Source organism: Acipenser ruthenus, chromosome 31, assembly GCF_902713425.1.
Source record: "Acipenser ruthenus chromosome 31, fAciRut3.2 maternal haplotype, whole genome shotgun sequence".
NCBI classification, from domain to species: Eukaryota; Metazoa; Chordata; class Actinopteri; order Acipenseriformes; family Acipenseridae; genus Acipenser; species Acipenser ruthenus.
The window spans coordinates 9,577,501-9,597,396 of NC_081219.1; the positions used below are offsets into that span (position 1 = coordinate 9,577,501).

A 19,896-nucleotide genomic window follows, 5' to 3' on the forward strand; every position below is an offset into this window, starting at 1 on the left:
ATAACACCCATACTTGCATCTTGACTACAGAGCTTGCTCTTTAGTTGAATGGTAAGACATTCGTGTTTGAACTGTATGGTTTGTGGTTCGCGTCCAGCCCTTGCGTTTCCTTCCAGTTCAACAGACTGAGATGCCAGTTCATTACAATTGGTAGATGATGTGGTAAGAAGTTCATATGTTGGCGTATGATTGGTATCACAATAGTGTTAACCAGTATATTAAACACATTATATACAGTGTTATTTGTACATATTAATATTGTAGTCATTGATTTTAAAGGGTGCTTCTTGTTTTGGATTGTCTGATAGTTACCAACATATATTCAAGTTTAAACATTTCATCTATTAGTTTACATTTTTAGGAAGTTAAACAAAATCTAACAACCATAGTTTTCCTTTTTTTTCTGCATGGTAAGGCAATGCATGTTTGACTACAGCATTATGCACTAATATGATCTACCCTGCTTGTAGGTACCTGATCCGCTCAGACCCTCTGGCTCATGTTCCTAATGACACTCAAAATGGAAAAGGTAACTTCAGTATGAAACAAGACTTTGGCAGTGAAACCAGAGATGAAACGCAGCTCTGAATTCTGAACCCCAGCCTTGAACATGCTTACTGCCATTTACTTTATAAAGATGCATGGAGGTGTGCTGGCATTAAACATCCACTGGCTAGAGACAGCCACCTTCCCTGGGAACCCAGGAACTGGGAACAGAGAGGAGAATGATCTTGAAAACCAGAAGTGTGAGTTAAACCAATGGGAAATGTGCATAATGAGCACCACTTCATTAGATCTGCAATGCGCTAACTGGAGTGAGAACTGAGGCTTTGAAATCGTGTTGGCCCCTATTCATCGAGCTTTAACTCATTACTTACTTAGTCTGTTTGTATGAATAAAATACAGTTTTAGATTGTAGTTCATTAACAGCAATCTATAACTATAGCTTATTGATATGTTATTAATATCAAACTTTTAATCAAGAGAAAAAGAATAGTTAAAGTTTCTGATTAGGGCCCATCGTCACTGCCCCTCTTACTGAGTTGCTGAAGATCTTGTGGGTCAGTCAGGACAACTCAAGTGATTTAAAACTAGCTTTTTATTATAGAATAGAAACAATTGGCATCAGCACATATCACAGCATTTTGACTTGGCATTGGCACTTGGTGCTGCCTTGAAATGTGATTGATATTTCACTGGCGAGGTGGAAGCACAGCCGCGTGCTGTGTAGGGTGAGTCATAGTCAGGAGAGCGCAGGTTCGCATCCTGGCTGTGCAGTCGCAAGGCATCGCTGGGGATTCCAGGAGCGTCACATTGGCCATGGTGCTCCTGTGGGCTAGGGAAGCAAAACCAGAAGGGACTGTTTCTCCGCATCGCGTACAGCGGACCCTACCGACCAGGCGTCCAGTAAGCTCAGGTGGACACCTTCAGAGCTGGCCTTTGTTCAGAGGCCAGTAGCTCACTGACGTCTGCTTTCAAGTTTCTGGGGGTAGAAGAGGAATCTGGCTTGGTCGTGGGATCGGACTTTCAGTTCTCCTGAGCTGTGTGGGGAGTTGCTGCGGTGAGGGGAAAAAATAATGGGACATACTTACTTAATTGGGGAGAAAATTGGGGGTAAAATAATTGGGCACTCAAATGTAAAAATAAAAAATTATGTTGGCAGGTGTATTTAGTTTCCTGAAATTCCACATAGCTTCAAAGATCTTCACCTTAGCGACAGAGGTGATTTTAAAGCCTTGGTTATTGCTCTGAGAAAGTTGATCTAGAAAATGTTTTAAATAACAAATACTTTATATAACTCCACGTTTAGTATTTGTGTTCAGTAAGGTTTATACCAAATGTTTGAACCTTTCACTAAGCATATATATATATATATATATATATATATATATATATATATATATATATAATGTGTGTGTGTGTGTTTTAAGCAATTTCTAAATCACCAAAAGGCTGCTGTTAAAGGACCTTGTGTTGTTTGAATGGTTCTATGTCCATATTGATCTAGCAGTGCCCTACACTAAAGATGGCTTAACCTTGACGTAACTCACCTTTGTACGTCCAGAATTAAACAGGTGAATATCAGGGACTTCAGCACCCCCATTGTGAATCTTGTTTTAAACAGCTGATATTATTTATTTATTTTTATTGAAGACGTGGATATAGTTACAGATATCCAACATGTTTTAGTTTTTACCATACCACTTATATCATGTAGCAAACCCCCTTTTTGCTGGACACGGAAAACCGCACATTAAGAACTGTCGTCTAAAGTAGGAATGTACAGCAGTTCAAGAGCATGTAGAGTTTTGTGGTGTTGATATTTAAGATTAAACCTGATCAGTTAAATTAGTATGGTACTTTGAATGCAGTGCTATTTGCTGTGCTTTGAAAGAATCAATAAAAGCAGTAATATAGTAACTTGAAAAACCAACCTTTTCCTATGTGGAACCCTTTTTCAACTTTCCCATGCTTTGTTTTCCTGGGGGTCATTAATCAAGTGACCCTGTTGAGATTAGTTAAACTGGTGCCAAAATTATATAGGAAAACCAATACAGGTACAGTGCTCCCTGCACATTTCACAATTCCAGAATTCACTAATTTCGCTAATTTACATTTCATGCATTTAGTTGACAATGAATTGTACCAGTACATGTTTTACTTTAAAAGGACCCTTTTATAGCTCAGTGTTATCAATAGTCCATGTTTTTTGATGTGTAAGTTGGATAGCGAAATAGAGGGAGCACTGTATAGGTTGAAAACTTGAAGCAGTCATGGAATCTTTACAGAAGAATATTGATTGTTTTTACAAAACAAATTCGGATGGGTATATTTTAAATGTTATTGGAGGGAGCGAGAAATATACAAATTCAGAGGTTCAAAAGTAGTGCTTTATACTTCACAGCTGCTTGGCAACAGGAGCAAAAGGCACCTTGTTAGTTGCCAATGGTTAGCAGGGGTGCTTTGAAAGTGGTAGACGTTTGCTAAAATTATAAAAGGGAGGCTTACATTGTGTATTTTTTGCCATACATATTTATTTATATTAAATTCTCTGTTACTGTTTGGAACACATTTGAATTCTACTGTACTCTAGCCCAGCTAGGTTGTTTATAAATGTAATTTATGTATAGCTGTACATAACAACTTGGAGATTTTGTCAGCTTAAAAAGCTGACCTGTTTGGTTGTAAATTATAATTTATTTATTTATCTGTGTGTGTGTGTATTTAAACAAACATTTTTCAATATGGGAACTTGGTTACTAATACCTACTTAATGTCTTTCCCTGAATTACTATAGTAAAAAACCCTTTAAATAAATCTATTTGCACATGGGAATGGTTTCTCTATCATATGCATACGTTCTGCTTTTCATTGTAAAAAACAACCCGGCCAACCTTATAAACATAGGCATGTTTATTATTTCTCCTGTATAAGACACTGAAACTATTTCATATCTGTATTTCTGGTTATTTGTGTTGAGGGTTAAAATGGGAAGACTTCAAACCTGCAGTCTTGGTACAATGCTTAACAATAGCATATCTAAATACGACCACCATAATAAAGCAGTCAGATATTAACGTTCCTGAGACAAAAATAAACTTAATAGACTAACCAGCACTGTTGGATTTTGTGATTTTCATAACCTGGGCCTTTTATTGTTTATGTAAACAATGGCATTATAGTGATACACGGCTGATCCTCATTCTGTTTTCTGTTGAGTGATCAGTTTTTCCGTCACGATTTTGTTTTTCAAAGCCTTGGTTTTTATACCATTTAGGGTGAAATATGTTTAATACAGTAATCTGCCGCATATCTGCCCTAACCATTTATCCGTCATGATCAATCTCTTCAGCTACATATTGAACAGAGATGATTAGTTCAGAGATTGTAGAGCCTACCAGAGTTTTCGTACACTGTTGTCTGTTCAGTGTGTTGATATGTAAATAAATCCTGTTCACCTGCGGGGCGTATCAGCTTCAACCTCCGTCTCGATCTCCTGCCTGTCACTCAGCAGCGAATGCACGCACCCACACGGCAGAAGGCTACTTTGTCACAAGCATTAATATCCTGTATCTTTCTAAACAAGGGATTTAGGGGAGCTCCCTAAAAAAGCTGAATCTCAAAACAATAATCACATGGATATAGTAATTGTTACAGCTGTGTATAATGGTATTTAAAACAGGATTTATTTATCTGCCTTTTTACATATCCGCCCTTACTCTGCTCCCACCGCAGTCGGATACACGATAGATTACTGTATATTGCTGTTTACATAAACTAACATAGTGCTCAGAATGTCCTATTTTGAAAGGAAACGACTGGTCTACTTTTATTTGTGACCTGACAATCATACATCTTTCTATGCTAATGAACAATAATATCATACAAATTGCATTATCCTGCTGTTTATCATAACATCACTCCTGTTTTTTTAATTGTATCAATTTTATCGTATTTTAGACACAAATAGTGCCAATGATTTGCATTGAGAGAACAGTACCTCTGAAGAGAATCTTAAGCAGGCTCTTGAAACTATTCAAAGTTTGTAACATTACAATAATTGAAAACTAGACTTTAGAAACATTTCATTTCTTGTAATCCATTTATTTATTTATTTATTTTAATTAATTGTGATTTTAGATTATTTTGACAATTAGGGACAGAAACTTGAACTCTCCCTAGCAAACTCACCAGGGTCCACTAGGGGGAGCTGTGATGCAATGATCTTACAGTGGTGTATCTACACTAACTACTGACGCTCTTTAAATCTGTATTGACCCCAGAAGTGATTTATAGACCCACCGACTGTCTTGGCATTGCTACATTTAATAGAAATCCACTAGGTTGTAAAGGGCAGCTGTATTAAGGTCCACCACTCTTTAGATGTATTAAAATAGACTCTGTTGCATTTAGAAAGTGTATCTGACACAAGTTGTACACATGGTTTCATTGATTGAAATGTGTATAATATATTAACAGGTAAAGTAAAAGACTGAATCAATTACAATGAACAAGCATAATGTATATGCTTTTGTTATCAAGGTGCCAACTACTGTGTAACCAAATAACGTATTCTATAGCACAAATTCACAATACATTCCTTTAGTTGGTCAGTGAATAGTCATGTATTAAAAAGCACTTCAGCACAGCTGTAAATATCAGCCGAAAGGCCATAAAAGATAACAGGAAAAAAAAGGTAATATTTCTCACACAAATGTGCATGCATTTTTAATAAGAAATCCCGGCATTATGCATGTGACACCACAGTTTGCATTATCACATGTTTACAGCAGTGTTACTGCAGTCTATCGAACACTGCGATGCATGGTATCACAGCATTTTAATAGTGTGTCAAACATAAACTATTGCTGTAGTTTTATTAATCATTTAAAAAGGAACTCCCTTATAAATCACTTTTGTTTAAAATAAAATATGCTATGCCTTTTTGAAATGTCTCCCAGTTTTCAGTGTGTTACATGAGAAGTAGATCACTAACTTTTCACAGCTCTTTTGTCATTTCTTGAATGTGGGGTGGGTGAGTTATGGAAATTATGAAAAAACACAAAAGGAAAGCAAATGTCTGTATTTTTAGTTGAAAATGTAATGTGTACATTTCAATGTATTGTCTAAAATTTGTAAAGGACCGTGGAATATCTTGGACAAGAGCTTAAAAAAATTAGTTATTTTGAAAACTTAAAAGAATTGTTTTATAGCTGTCTCCTTTAAGACCAATTCATTTCAAAATCTGTGTTTGTTTCAATGTAGTCCTTCACAAATTTGAATAAAATGTTGCTTTTTTTTTAACAGAATCCTAGTTCTGTTTCACTGTGAAAATTCCTGGAATTTAAAAGTTAATTTATCAGACATTTTAAATATTTATTAGCAGGTTTTCATTTAAACTGTACATCATTGTATAATTGTGACATATTACAAATGCATGTTCTTTGATGCCAAAACTATCACACGAATGGGTGCGTTTCAGGATTTCAAACAGACTGTGCAGATTATTATATGAACTGTAAAAGAATAAACCATTTTGTACAATTTCTTATATGAAGCCAATGTGCTTCATTACTGTATGTGAGAATTCAATAAAGTAGCTGCATGCAGCCATGAACTATACCTCGAGTCGATTTATTTCATTAAAGTCACCCAGCATCTAAATAATAATAGACTTGTTTTAGCTCTTTAAAACTAACAACACATCTCTAGTTGGCAACACAGGCTATACAAAAACATGCATTCAAAGAGTGATTGGTTTGCTATCTTTCAGTGCATAAAGCAGAGGTTTACATTTCACAAGATCAACACATGCAAAAATAACATACTGCATGTGCAGCCTTTTTGATACACTGTACACAGATCAAACTTGTAAAAAGTAATGCATTGCGTGTAGGCTTTCAATTATTGTTATATATCATCTTGTGCAGTTTGCGAGAGGATCTGAATGCTCAAACTGTGCAGTTAGAATACGAAACACCCTACACATAACATATTAATTATAAATCACAACAACGAAGATTGTACTTGGGAACCACAGGATAACATTTGTACACAGGTTAAGATGCACTGAAATTTTGACACTTGTTTAAATGATTGTTATACTGTACTGTACCTGGTTGATACTCTATTGGTAACAGTGACTAATGAAATACTGCAAATGATTAAAGCTGAATGTGTGCTTGTCCTTTTAAAGACTTCTTAAGCTGACACAGCACATTGATCACTGCCAGTTCATCGTCTTCGAGAAGCTCCCCTCTCTTCGGTGGTGTCTGCTGAGCGTATCTAGCCGGGGAAGGAGAGGTGCTGCTGGTGTCGAAGTCCTCATCATGTATCAGTGCTGTGGGTCTGTGCTCTTGAACCGCGATGTTATGGATTCTCTTCCCTCTTATTTTCTCATAGTGAAGGTTATTCAGTGCGCTTATCTCATCGACTTCAGGGAGAAGGGTCTCGATCGTATCAGAAAACTTGCTTTTTACCCGGTACTTGTGGAATTTCTCTTGATGTATTGCTAAACCAGATGCATTCTTGAAGGATCCACTTGTTTGTCTTGTTTGAGCGTTGTCATTTTCTCCTGCTGCATCAGGGGGAAGGGAGGTGAGAATGCTATTGATCTTAGACCTGTCGCAGTCCACAGGTGTGATGCCATCAAGGTCTAGGGACTTTCCAGCACCCGTTTCCATTGGTCCATTTTTCTGTGAGCTTTGTGACACTCTTGCCATGGCAATTGGAAGCTTGAAAACTGACACATAGCTTTTCTTCATGGGCTTGGTTTGAACAGGGGCGATGGATTCTTCCAATTGAATTTGAGCAGCGTCGGCAGTATCGTGAGCGAAATGAGAAGAGAATTCATGACTTTCTTTTGCTTCTTGGTTTTTAATCCGCCACTCTCTTAGGCAGCCGTTGTGATCCTTGTTGCTTTCGTCATTGCTTTTGAAAAAGCCTTCTCTGTTTTTTTGCTGCTGGTCACTGGCAAAGCAATGCATATCGTCAAGGGTTCCAATGGTCTTGTGACATTGCATTGAATCTGTGGCATCCTGAAGCTTGTATTTGAGAGCACTTTTTTGTAGATTACTGTTTGAAAGATCAAAGATGTTGCCTACTGGAACACCATTGTTCTTGTGTGTCACTTTTTCTTCAGCATTTGGTGAACTAGTTCGGCCACTCTTCTCAATCATCTCCATATTGAAGGAAGCAGTAGGCTTCCCACTAAAATATAAATAGTCCATGGTAGGAGTAGCTTCATCAACCTCTTCATCATTATCTTCCATTACCATTGTGCTGAATAAGTCTTCATGTGTTCTTCTCTGATGTATTTCAATATCATCTTTCTTCAATTCATTTGGATCAATGCATTTCTCAGTGGTGGTGGTCTCTTTGTCACACTCCAACTTCTCTATTGGAAATACCTCTTCCTTATTTTGGAGAACCCCTTTTTTGTTGTTTTCCAGAAACACGTCGGGAGACTTTAATACCATTCCTGCTTTACTTACACCACCCTCGAGTTGAATGCCAACTTTATTCTCAAGTAAAGCATTCTGATACCATGGGTTATTTTGCAGCACAGCAATCTCTTTTGAATGTCTCATATCGTCCAGGCTTGAACTTCTGCCTTGAAAACCATGGAGCCTGGGAGATGAATTCAAGTCATTTTCATGAACGGACTCAGAATCTGCCATAAATGCTTCCTTACTCTTGCAGCTCTGCAGGTCCTTAATATTGCTTGACAAATTGTCTACGCTTTTAATAAAAGACTCCCCTTCTAGCTTCATCTTGGATTGGATTTGTGACGATGTGTTAGTAACGTGAGCATCGTGCTTGTCTGTTAAAGCAGCCTCTGATAGTACTGTCACAGCGTTTCTAGTCTCTTCTTGTTCTTCATGTAACGTTTGCATTGCAGGTAAACACTCCGTTTCATTGCAGGGCTGAATACAGACCACACGCTCAGCCTTGTGTTCTTCAGTCCCTGCCAGTTTATATAAAGATGGCACAGGCATTGGGTTGGCATTGAAAGCTGGTTGAACATTAACCAGTTTAGGGACTCCAAAATAAAACATCTGGCTGCTGTCCCTGTGTGTAGGTTCCAGCCTCCATTGTCCTTGATTAGTAGAACCTTGCATTACTGGCAAACTGATGCTGTTCTTTATCTTGAACCCGTTATGCTGGTGTGAAGTGCTCTCTGCGTCTTTGTCTTGAGAAGGTAATGGCATTGCACATCTCCCTTCTGCACATGTCGGTACTATAAATAAACACGACATACCTTTTATAAATACATTCCTTTGAAAAATGGTATTGTGTTGATGGTTTTAAAGGTAAAACAGTACATGGATTTAGTTCATCTTTCCTTGAATTTAGTACTATTCAATATACCGAATTTTGGGTTATTTAAAAAAAAACAGACTCGTAATCACCTGACTCAAATATCAAGCTGTTGATTTTTAATAAGTTGTTGTTACTTACCAAAAATAACCAATCATTTAATGCAAGATTTGTTCAATGTAAGATTTACTAAAATATTGACTTCGTTTAGTATTTGAAGGATATAGTATTTTGATTTATTTATTTAAATAACTAATATTTAATTGTACATGTTGAATATTTCTTTGACATATGTTTTAAGTTCTTAATCAGATTGTTAGTTATAACTATAATAGGTTAATCTAGATCACTCTTTTTTGCCGGATTAAAAGTCACAACGTGACCTAAATTCTCAGTATTATTTCCAAGGGCTCATCCTGCTTCTTCTCCTTTCCTTTCTCTCCTGCAGTCTGACTAACAGGTTCACTGTGAGCATGTCATTGTTTCTCAGCAGCTCGCTATCGCACGGAGGTCTGGTGTGCGAGACCGCGTCATCAAGCTCTGCTGGTGGAGCATTTCGAAGTATTTTTATGACTTTCTTTGCAGTTGGGCACGGTCTGTTCTCATCACAACAATTTCTATGGTACTTCCAAAACCTCTCTCTGGTTAGCCTCTCTACAATCTCTCTATCTCTGGCATGCATTGCCCTCTTTTTCCTATCCAGTGCCCTTGGATTTGCATTGCTATTAGTGTCTGAAAGAGCAGGGTCCTTGTGACCCTTATCCCTGCAAAGATGACCAAATGATTGGCCCTTTCCCTGCGCCATTGACCACACAGTACCTTCTTTGATCTCTGGACTGCCTTTTTCGTTCTCAACCCAAGATCTGCACAGGTTGCCTTCTCCATCACTGCCATCGGGCTGTCCAGTGATATGGCGCCACATCATGTCTTCAAACACTTCATTTGAGTATCCTAGATCACCATATTGAAGGGTGTTGTCAGTCTTTGATGATAAACTGTCAATGGATGTCTCATAATCTTTCAACAGATGCAGCCCCTTGCCGGTTCCCCCCTGTTTGTTGTAAGGTTTGTCATTCTTGGATTCAGAGAAGTTATTGACCTCTATATTGCATCTGGTGATTCTGTTTCCATCATCCTCGAAGGACAGGCCCTGGTTACCAAAGTGAAGGTTGTTCCAGGTTTTGCTTCTTTTGCTGGAAGGATTTTTCATGACACCGTCATCCTTCAGATTAGGGGCATTGTTAGATGTTCTCTGTATTTCAGCACTGATGTTTCCTGCATCGTGTAAGTAAGGTTTGTGTTTTGCGGTACTAGGATCTTTGGGTGGAATTTCAATATGGTGAGCAAACTCTGTCTCAAAATACGTTACCAAATCTGTGAAAGAAAGGGAAATATTATTATTGTAACAGTTTCAAATAATGGCCATAAAATTAATAATTAATTCCGACTGAATACCAGAAGAATAACACTTGAATATCTTCTGCACTTCCTCTGAGTTCTGAAGTACTTCATTTTGAATTCAGCCCTGTTAATTTATGTGGATTTAATTACCCGTATTTATTCAATGTTACTTTGTAACAAATGATATTGATTACATGTATAAGGCATTAACACTTCTCACTGTCCCATGGTGCGTGGGTAAGAGAGTATTTATTAGGAATGGATGGAAGGGAAAGGGGAACTGAAAGGTTTCTAAATCCATATGATTAACAGGGCAGAATTCAAAATGGAGTACTTCAGAATTATTTAAAAATGTTATTGTTACTATTATTATTATTATATGTATTATTGTTAGTTGTCATAGTTTTATACACAAGAAACAACAGTAAATATTATAGTTCTGTTTCAAAATCTATCAAATCACACTCATTATAAATCACAAAGCCACTCTCAGCCAATCATAAAGCCACATTTCAGAACATTCCAGCGCATCTCATATTACCATAAGTGCTGTCTTAAAAAACATTTATAAGTTAATAAGGCGATGCTGTCTCTTCTGGTAGAGCGGTTTTGTCTCTGGGTGACAGAACCTCTTGAATAAAAGAGAAAAAAAGTCTTACCTATTGATTTGGTATCATTCACGATTTGTGTTTTCTCAGTCGTTACTTGATGTACTACGCCAGCAGCAGGAAGTGTGCCTGGTGCTGTTTTACACAAGCGAATCCCATCTCTCTCCTGACAGCTTCCTTCCAGCTCAGCCTCATGGTTTTGAAGATCATGAGCCCCATCAGATACACCACTTGCATGCTGTGATTTGAACTCGTTCAGCCGTGTGCAGCTGAGCCCGGAGCTGGGAGGGTTTTGTGAATGCATTGCATCTGTCCACAGTTTATTCTCAATTAGCTCTCCCACAGGCGCATTTTCATGTAAACTGGTACCTGATTCTTTACTGGGGTTTACTGGGTTAGTAACACCCCTTTGTTTCCAGTGCTTTCTTATCACACAGCCAACTACACATATGAAGAATGCCAGCACAAACCCACCTGTGAGACAAAAATACATTAGAAACACCTTGATTTTAATCATCAGTAGTGATAGATCAGCAACCCCCCAGCTCCAGATCAACACATTTAAGCATTACAGAAGCCATTCTAATAGACCATATGGCACTTAACAAACATCAGTTATCAAGCAGAAATGCCCGCTTTAGAATATGTAAATTCTGTTATGACCCAAATTGGCTGTGAATTAAACACAGAAACTCCAAATCATCGTCATCTACTGTATGCAAGTGCTGTCCAACTGGGAGTTTTTTAAGAATCATATAAAGAAATAAAATATATATTAGGTAAGAAATTGTGATGCTCATTGAGCTATATCCATCAGATAGCCCTTGTCTACAGTATACAGAACGGTTTTATGAGTTTGTATCAAATTACCTATAAATCCATAGATCCACAAATGCCTGGATATTTGATTCTGTGGGCTGCTGGTTGGATATCCAGACTCGGTTGAATTTGAGTTGCAGACAGTTTGATAAGCACTGAGAAAGGGACTTCCCTGTACCTCTGACGGAGTGGCACAAACTACTCTCTCGGGGCTCTGAACTTTGTCTTTTAGCCTCTGTAGCAGCTGTACCAAAGCACAGGTACACTGCCAAGGGTTATCATGTAGCTGCAATAAGTGTGTAGAATCTGGAACATCAGGGAGTGTTTCTAAACCATTCTGAAACAACACAATTCTCATTAGATTTATCAGAGGGTTGAATGCGTCATTGTTAATGAAGATCATTCCATTCCCTGACAAGTCCAGCTCCACCAAATTGCTCATACCTAGAAACGTCCCGCTTGATAAATAGCGTATGTTGTTGGAGCTGACATTAAGTTCTTGAAGCTGAGATAAGTTTTCAAAAATCCTCGGCAGAAGGTAGGGTATCCTGTTGGAGGCTAGGTTTAGCTTCTCAAGCCTTACCAGATGATTAAACCAGGATTCATACAATGTGTCAAGTGCGTTATTGGTCAGGGTAAATTCAGTGAGGTTATTTGGACCAGTGAAAGCCAAAGCTTCAATGCCACAGCTTGTGAGCCTGTTATTGCTGAGATCAAGGTATTGTAATCTATTGGATTCTCCAATGGCAAACGAGTAGTTAAGCAATGTTGAAATGGGAAATTCATTTATAGACAGGACGTTCAGGTTGGAAAAGTTTCTGAAAGCTTCTGCTGGTATCTGGTCAAGGGTTCCGGCACGTAGTAATATCTTCTCAGTTACGACTGGTAAACCTGTTAAAACTTAAAAAGACAAAGCAGTTATAGGACTAAGTGTGTCTATTTTTCTTGTGAATAAACATGGGGAAAATGTAAGGATCCCAAATACATATTGTAAAAACAGATAAAAACACAGGGGGGGTAACAGACCAATTCAGTATCAAGTCTTAAACTGTGGGCATATTGACAAACTAGGAAATGCTTTTGTATGCATTTACAATACGCTAATGTTTTACAGTATAGGCTCATAATGCTGCATAGGATAATAATTAATGTTGAGGTTCTTATATCTATTGTATGTCAATGAAGATACAGGATGTATTTTTGCATGCAAGTTTATCTAGCTACTTATAAAAATGACGCTTACCTTCCTGCAAAGAGGAAACCTGCGTACAGTCTGCCAGGCCTGTTGAACAGAACTTACAGTTTGTAGGGCAGAGCTGTACAGGTCCAGACAGCAACACCATGAGAATGCAGACATGCATTGACAACCCTATGAAAGAATACACAGCGCAATCAAGGATAATCATCCTATCATACATGCCAATTTAGTGTATCGTAGACCCAACACCAAAAAAAGGCAAAGTGCTGTATGACATTGATTTGTTTAATTATGAGGCTGTTACTCCCAGACAAAAACTATTCCCTTATAAAGCTATGCAAAACAGTATATTTGATACAGGGTTCTTTTAAAAAAAGCATCATCTAATTCAATGTGCCTCTTAATAAACTCTTATAGTCTTATCAAGATAAACATCTTGATTTGGATTCAATTACATTGTTTTTCAGTATCTTTTTTTGTTGTTGTATAGAACTAGCCATTTTAAATTCAAACAAATGAAACAGTGGGTTTCATTTATAAAACTACTTTGTTAGTTATTTGAAGTTGAATTAAAGTATTTAAAAAAAGAACTCATGAAACCACATAACCAGCGTGGGAAAATAGAAACAGACAAAACAATTATTTGGGAAACCTTACCTTTTGATAAAGGAATTCGTCAATGAAAAAATGCTATATATTGATGAACTTGTTCATTATACTAAAATGTAGTATTTGTTGAACTTACAGTGAACTTTGCTATTTGTTTATTGTGAAAAAGAAAAGAAAATAAAAACCAAGCTCGTCCATAGCCTCTGGTACTTCCTTTGTGCAATAAATAGGATTAGAGATGCATTTCTTACAACCTAATGGGTAGCAATAGAGCTTTGAATGTCATCTTTGAAACAAACTTCCACGCTGCATCAGACTGATAAAACATATTGCAATCTCTTTGTAATGTACCCTTTTCCTGCGTGATGAAAGGAAATCTCTATTTTAGTACACATCTTATGAATGTTGTCATTAAAATCATGTCTAAAGACTGCTTCCTCTGTGTCCTGTTGAGCATTTTAAAAAAAACAATTGCTATTTGCTATCTATTTATTGAATCTGAAATTGTTAGGCTTGCACATTCTTACTGAAAGAACTGAAAATTCCTTTAGCATTCAAATTATTAAAATGTTAAGCCAAATTTTAATCAAGTATATATTTTTGGGTAACTTACAAACAGAACTTACCGGTACTGCTCATTTTTAGAGATATAGTGGTAGCTTGTCGTGCACACAGTCTAACTCTGATGTCGCTTCTCATCTGGTTCTGTATCTGTGTTCCAGTAACCAATGCTTCCAGTTTCTGGGGCTTTACAATTTATGTTTTCGTAGTTCTTGGATGAATGATTCGATTGATGAGCCATGTTACTTACCTGTTACCCATTAACCCAGATCTGCAAGCCCAAACAGGAATGTCAGTGTTACACTTTATTTAAAATTCAAATGCATCAGCTTGGGGTCTCGGATGCATACTTGTTCACTTCAGCAGAGAAATTTAAAGTGTCCTCCTTTTCTTCTGAATGTTTGCAGAGTCAGCCTTGACTGTACGAACAAGTTAACAGCAGAGTTCCAGCAAAACAGGGAAGTTGAAACTTGAAAGACTGACATTATTCCAGTTAAATTAATATTTTGTTAAATGCCCAGGTTATTCACTTTTAACAATGTAAAATGAGGGTATTTTAACTGCTACCATACCATACCATCAATTGTACAATAGCATTCCATACTACACAAAAGAGCAGGTAGTATTGTAAGACATCAACAAACAGCTTGATCCTGAAAACCATTTCATTGTTTGTTATATATATAAAAAAACACTGACCGCCGTAATATATTTTAATTTAAAAAAAGTGTTTTATTAAGTTTGACATGCCATATTTATTTAAATAGAAAAACATCAACCATAAAAGTAATACATATATCCTCTATATATTCACCATACTGATAGACTGTATAATATGCAAGACAAATATAAACTGACCAGCGGTGTCCAATCATGCTCCTGGAGGGCTATTCCACTCCAGGTTTAACGGGTAAATTAGACAATCAAATATGTTAGGGTCTGGCTGGAGGTTTAATTAAACAATTTAGAACAGGGTTGGAACAAAGACCAGGAGTGGAAGGTATAACTTTGACCACCCCTACCTAAACCCTCCAAGGATATATACATGTATAATATCACTTGGCAATAGGTTTCCTTTGTAATGATGCAATATGAATGAGCTGTCCGAGACAATTACACAAGTTTGGTGCGTCTTTTGGTGTTTCTTTTTGGAAGGTGGTACAACGAACATCAAGGATATAATATTATGCTGTGGTCGCTGCTAAGGTTTATTGATCACTCTCTTCTGGTGCGTTTGCTTCCATCTGTCTCGCGTCCACCTGCCTTGATTCACAACAACTTCATGAAGCAGATCAATGAAGGCATATTCGTTATTTTGCAGCAGGTTTTCATCCCCTGGTGAGCCACTGTGACGAGCCCTTTCTACCTTTGTGAGGGAGTGTGTGCCACTGCCCTGTGCATTACCCTCCACTAACACACTGTTCAATCCTCTTTGGCTGTTCTGTGTTTTCTTCTTCCCGATGGTTCCTTCTCTTTGTGAGTCTGCACTTCTTTTCTGACTGCTGCCTTTAAACCTGTATTCTCCAGTGGATTGCTGATACATATCTCCTGTTGCTGAATCCAGCTTCTCCACAGCAGTCTCTTGGTTTCCATCAATATCATCCTTTGGAGATAACTTAGAATCAGCTTCTTCTTGGCGTCTTCTTTGATAAGGCTTGTCTCCTACTGAGAAACCCACCACATTTTCTGGATGAATCCATGCTTTAGATGCATCTTCCGGCCTCAAAAAATAGTTATTTTTCCACTCTACCTTGTCTTCTTCTTTCCACTCTGTCTTGGTCAGTGGCCACGTTGACATCCTTTTGATGGTCTGACCAAGCCTCGGTCTGTTTGTGGAAACAAGATGGCTTTGTGCAATTATCTCTGGGGTTTCTTTAGCAGCTCTTGTATCAATACTTAGGTAGGGCATTTGGTCAGTGTCTTCATAAGTCTGGTTATCTTCAGTCCTAGCTGGACCTTCCAAATGCTGATCTATTGAATCTATGCATTCTACAGTCATATTCTTATTCAAATGTTCTAAATGGTGTCTGCCTGTTTGGTCAGTACTGGCATCCTTTATTTTAAATGGCGACTCAGTTCCTCCAGCGGTTCTCTTATGGATCTCAACTAGTTGTCTTACAGATTCGTCGGCAGGTTTCAGGTTTGCTTTGTTCATGTTTTTATTTGGTCCTGGTTTAACTGTGTCTTGTATAAAACGTGACCGGTGCAAGACTGCAGAAGCTGACTTTGCTCGACCCTTTGCATTACGTTTCTGCCGTCCTGCTCCAGGTTTTACCAGCAGCATGTTTCCTCTCTGCAGGTTTTTGCTTTGTTCTTCAGTGTTTGACATGGCTTGATGTTTATCTTTTTCTCTTTCTTCCTCTGGTTTTACTTGCTTCTTTTCTTGTTTTCTTTTGTAGAGCAGAGTGACCAAGAGCAGGACTGATAGAAGAACCACTGCAAAAAATAGTGTTGATGTACAGATTACTTTACTTTAACAATGTCATTAGTTCACTACTTTTAGAGACAATCTGTGCCAGATCAGATCAATTAAAAATGTGACCCCTTTGTAGTAATAACTTACCAAGGAACACCAGTAAAATCGGAACTCCAACATGAATGAATGAATCTTTTGGTGGCTCAGGCGGGCTTGGACAGTGAAACTCGGAGATGTTCCAGACTGGACTGCCCTTGAGTGTCAGTGGATTTATACAGGTAACATCCATGGGGTCTTGTAGTAAAGAAGCATTGATCAAATCTGAAATACATATGGGATAATATACGTTTACAGGGCCCATAAACGCAACGTTTGGAAAATGAAACCTAATACGGTAGAAGTCAATGAATGCTTGATTTGGACAGTGGAACTGCCTGATTTAATTTTTCAGTGCACATTTTTTAGAGTTCCTAAAATACCACATTTCTATACAGTAGCTGGTTAATAGAGAATCATTAAATTGTGCCAATAAGGCAGGTCGTTATATATATATAAATAATTCAAGCCCTAAATATGTCAGAAGTCTTCATTGACATATTGTACTCAAGATTCAAGCCCATTACTAAATCTGGTAAACCTGGGTTAATAATATCTTCTGTACAGGTTGAACAGACAATGGTAAGTGACACGTCTCTTTACCTTTGAGAAAGATTGCAAAGCTCTTCAGTTCGCACGAGCAATCCCATGGATTCCCACCTAGCTTCATCTTGGTTGACTCTAGTCCACTAAACGTGTCTCTGCTTGCATAGGACAGTTCGTTTCCAGCAAGGTCAAGCACAGACAGCTTGCCAAGTCCTTTAAAACTGCCATCAGCTATGGTCTTGATTTTATTTCTGGCTAAATTAAGGGCCACCAAATTGCAGAAACGGGACAGGGTGTGAAGTTCTATTCTCTGAACGTTGTTTGCGAACATGGTTAGGTTTTCCAGAAGCTGTGGGTTGGAGAGCCATAAGGCGTTGACGTCAGTGAGGTGATTCTGGTACAAACTCAGTTTGGCGAGCTGGCTGAATGGTCTGAAAGCCCCGGGTTGAATTTCTGTGGCCCCGCTGTTCGCTATGGTCAGACTGGAGACAGAGTTCAGGTTTTCACTGGAGAACACCGTTGAGTTGATGACGCCAATGTTTCGCATTATGAAAAGGATAGAAGTAATGCCAGGTGGGAAATCTGAATAAAAAAAAAATAATATTTTTTTTAAAAAAGCATATGCAAAGGGTTATGAAATCAAACAATTAAAATGAGTTACTTTTATCAATTATGATGTGGAAACTAAATCTGAACAATATGACTGAAAACAGAAATCATAGAGGGCTATTAAGAGGCTAGGATTACTTTTTAAATATGGCACAGCTATTCTACCATTTTGTAAAATGCAGCAAACAAACAACTGGGATACACATCACATAGTTTAAGGATAGCTGTGCCTAGAGAAAATACTATATTGCCATATTTGTTAATGCTGAATATGCCCTGAACTATCTTATTATCTGCAAGTATAATGAGGCACAATATTTATGAAACTACAGTAGGAGAGGTCAGTGGATTGTCAATGAGATACATTCTAGTGTTATCTATTCTTCATTTCCACCACTGGCTTGTAGCATTCAATTGTGTGTGTGTGTGTGTTTTTCATGAACCCCCATGACGGCCAACACAGTATCTATCACAAATGGGTTATTTTAAACAAAACCTATAGTCTTTTGATTCTTGCAGGTTAATGCCTTCTCCAGTGTTTTGTTGTATTATTATTATTATTATTAATAATAAGTAGGTTTTATTATATATTTTCATGTGTACTGTCTTTGGTACCGTCTGCCCTTGCAGTCTCAGCTGTGTGGTCCTCCATGTTTGTCCACATACACAGTAATGTCTCATTCTTTTATATTTATTACAAAGGCAGCGAGATTCGATGGGGCAGAATTTCAAAGCTTTTAATATGGTCTTTAATGAACCCCACCTTAAATAACAATAACAATGATTGTGTTTATTTGCTTAGAACCTCCTGCCTTCAGTCCATATTAACAAATAGATACATCTAATTTATTACATTCTTTGATCTCTGTATGCTGTTTATTAAGTTTTAACCACACGTTTTTATTGTGTTTGATTTTTTTCCCAATGGTCTTTTATTGTTTCCCAAGACCCCATTGTAAATAAATAAAATAAGACACAAACGACGTCAGGGTGCTAACATTACTATGACTACTAAATAATAATTAATAATAATAAAAAAAAGTATATATATATATATATATATATATATATATATATATATATATATATATATATATATATATAAAATATGTGTGTGTGGGCGTGTGATTGAGTTAACACATGCTGACCATCGTCACACTTACCGTTTGGTATTGTGGAGCAGAAGTATTCTGATTCTTGTACACAGCCGCAGCTCGTGGGCTTTAGGTGTTTAGTAATTAAGATAACTGCAATTAAAACTTAAAGCATGCAACCAAAGTTAATTCAAAAGGTCTAAGTCAGAACATGTATTACAAATATCGGTAGTACAGTACATTATATCGAGGTGAAGATACACAACATTCCGCTCGGGTGTTCTGCAGTCAGACACTCCTAAAGGTGGTGTTTTAAAGACAGTTGTTTCTTAATAGTAAACACGTGATTTATTAAACATTGAAACAGCTTGAACTTTTATTTAACAGAAATAAAAAAATGATTATACTTTTTAGGATTAGGCATTGTATAGCAAATTCGCAATATATAACACGTTTTAGTCGCTTTTATTCGTTCATTATTAGTTAATTATGTTAAACATAATGCAATAGGCTGTTGATTAATAACATGGAAATACATTCATGAAGTAAACGTGTCCGTTTGAAATAAAAAAATAAAATAAAAAAATAATTATACTTACACTTCATTGTAGATGTTTGACCGTTAATGTTATAAATATTAACAGGAAAATCCAAACAAGTCCAATACTTTTGTCCAATATGAACCGTTTCTTTGGAAATGTTCAGTTCTGAGGTTTCATCTGAAGTGAGTTTTAGTTTTTAGCGTATCTTCGCCTGTTTCCATAGATATTGGAGTTGCTTTGGTAGGCTGTGCCTACACTTTCTGCATGAGCAGGGATAAGATATGTATCAAATGATGCGTGGATGCAACGGCGGGGACTCTCAAGAGCAGAGGCAGGGACACCTTTTATATTTAAAGTAGGCTAAGTATTTGATTTGAAAGAATAGTTTTTAGAAAAATCTGCAAATAAAAAAATTACATTACAGACCAAATTAAACACATTGTGTATACAAACTCGGTAATGACTTTGTATTGCTACTCTCTCTCTCTCACACACATTAATATATATATATATATATATATATATATATATATATATATATATATATATATATATATATATATATATATATATATAA

At 37.1% G+C, this 19,896-nt stretch overlaps 4 protein-coding genes across 11 annotated transcripts in view; 1 reads left to right on the forward strand and 3 right to left on the reverse strand.

The window, feature by feature from the left end:
* Positions 1-6,123, forward strand: part of LOC117973875 (potassium channel subfamily T member 1-like) — a 128,167-nt gene extending 122,044 nt beyond the window's left edge. For 4 of the 8 annotated variants that reach the window (XM_059005417.1, XM_059005420.1, XM_059005419.1 and 1 more), the window contains one exon: positions 471-6,123. In XM_059005417.1, coding sequence (XP_058861400.1) covers positions 471-588 — 118 coding nt within the window. In that variant the 3' untranslated portion in view covers positions 589-6,123. The remainder of the gene's footprint in view (positions 1-470) is intronic. The other 4 variants (XM_059005421.1, XM_059005423.1, XM_059005425.1 and 1 more) reach the window with 1 other exon arrangement.
* LOC131702903 (uncharacterized) lies at positions 6,117-11,374 on the reverse strand. The gene is made up of 3 exons (XM_059005427.1): positions 10,881-11,374; positions 9,640-10,194; positions 6,117-8,740 (listed from the first exon to the last, which is right to left on the reverse strand). Exons 1-3 carry the CDS (start codon positions 11,344-11,346, stop codon positions 6,666-6,668), a joined length of 3,096 nt encoding a protein of 1,031 aa, XP_058861410.1. The 5' UTR covers positions 11,347-11,374; the 3' UTR covers positions 6,117-6,665.
* A 251-nt stretch (positions 11,375-11,625) lies between these two features.
* Positions 11,626-13,115, reverse strand: LOC131702884 (leucine-rich repeat-containing protein 15-like). Its single transcript, XM_059005206.1, has 2 exons — positions 12,892-13,115; positions 11,626-12,548 (listed from the first exon to the last, which is right to left on the reverse strand). The coding sequence occupies exons 1-2, from the start codon at positions 13,064-13,066 to the stop codon at positions 11,626-11,628; spliced, it is 1,098 nt and encodes a 365-aa protein (XP_058861189.1). The 5' UTR covers positions 13,067-13,115.
* Positions 13,116-14,725: 1,610 nt separating this feature from the next.
* LOC131702942 (uncharacterized) lies at positions 14,726-19,727 on the reverse strand. Its single transcript, XM_059005714.1, has 4 exons — positions 18,847-19,727; positions 17,132-17,656; positions 16,580-16,753; positions 14,726-16,452 (listed from the first exon to the last, which is right to left on the reverse strand). Exons 2-4 carry the CDS (start codon positions 17,619-17,621, stop codon positions 15,218-15,220), a joined length of 1,899 nt encoding a protein of 632 aa, XP_058861697.1. The 5' UTR covers positions 17,622-17,656; positions 18,847-19,727; the 3' UTR covers positions 14,726-15,217.
* Between the last annotated feature and the right edge of the window lie 169 nt (positions 19,728-19,896).

Bases quoted from the DNA above. Each gene is read 5' to 3' on its own strand.
- LOC131702903 (XM_059005427.1), bottom strand. From the start codon at position 11,346: ATGATTAAAATCAAGGTGTTTCTAATGTATTTTTGTCTCACAGGTGGG. The intron at 10,195-10,880 runs GTAAGACTTTTT...TTTCTTTCACAG, and splicing joins GAATGATACCAAATCAATAG to ATTTGGTAACGTATTTTGAG. The intron at 8,741-9,639 runs GTACTGTGTGGT...GTTTATTTATAG, and splicing joins CAGTCCAGAGATCAAAGAAG to TACCGACATGTGCAGAAGGG.
- LOC131702884 (XM_059005206.1), bottom strand. From the start codon at position 13,066: ATGTATGATAGGATGATTATCCTTGATTGCGCTGTGTATTCTTTCATA. The intron at 12,549-12,891 runs GTAAGCGTCATT...TGTCTTTTTAAG, and splicing joins GGTTTCCTCTTTGCAGGAAG to TTTTAACAGGTTTACCAGTC.
- LOC131702942 (XM_059005714.1), bottom strand. From the start codon at position 17,621: ATGCGAAACATTGGCGTCATCAACTCAACGGTGTTCTCCAGTGAAAAC. The intron at 16,754-17,131 runs GTAAAGAGACGT...TATGTATTTCAG, and splicing joins CTTTGCAATCTTTCTCAAAG to ATTTGATCAATGCTTCTTTA. The intron at 16,453-16,579 runs GTAAGTTATTAC...TATTTTTTGCAG, and splicing joins GATTTTACTGGTGTTCCTTG to TGGTTCTTCTATCAGTCCTG.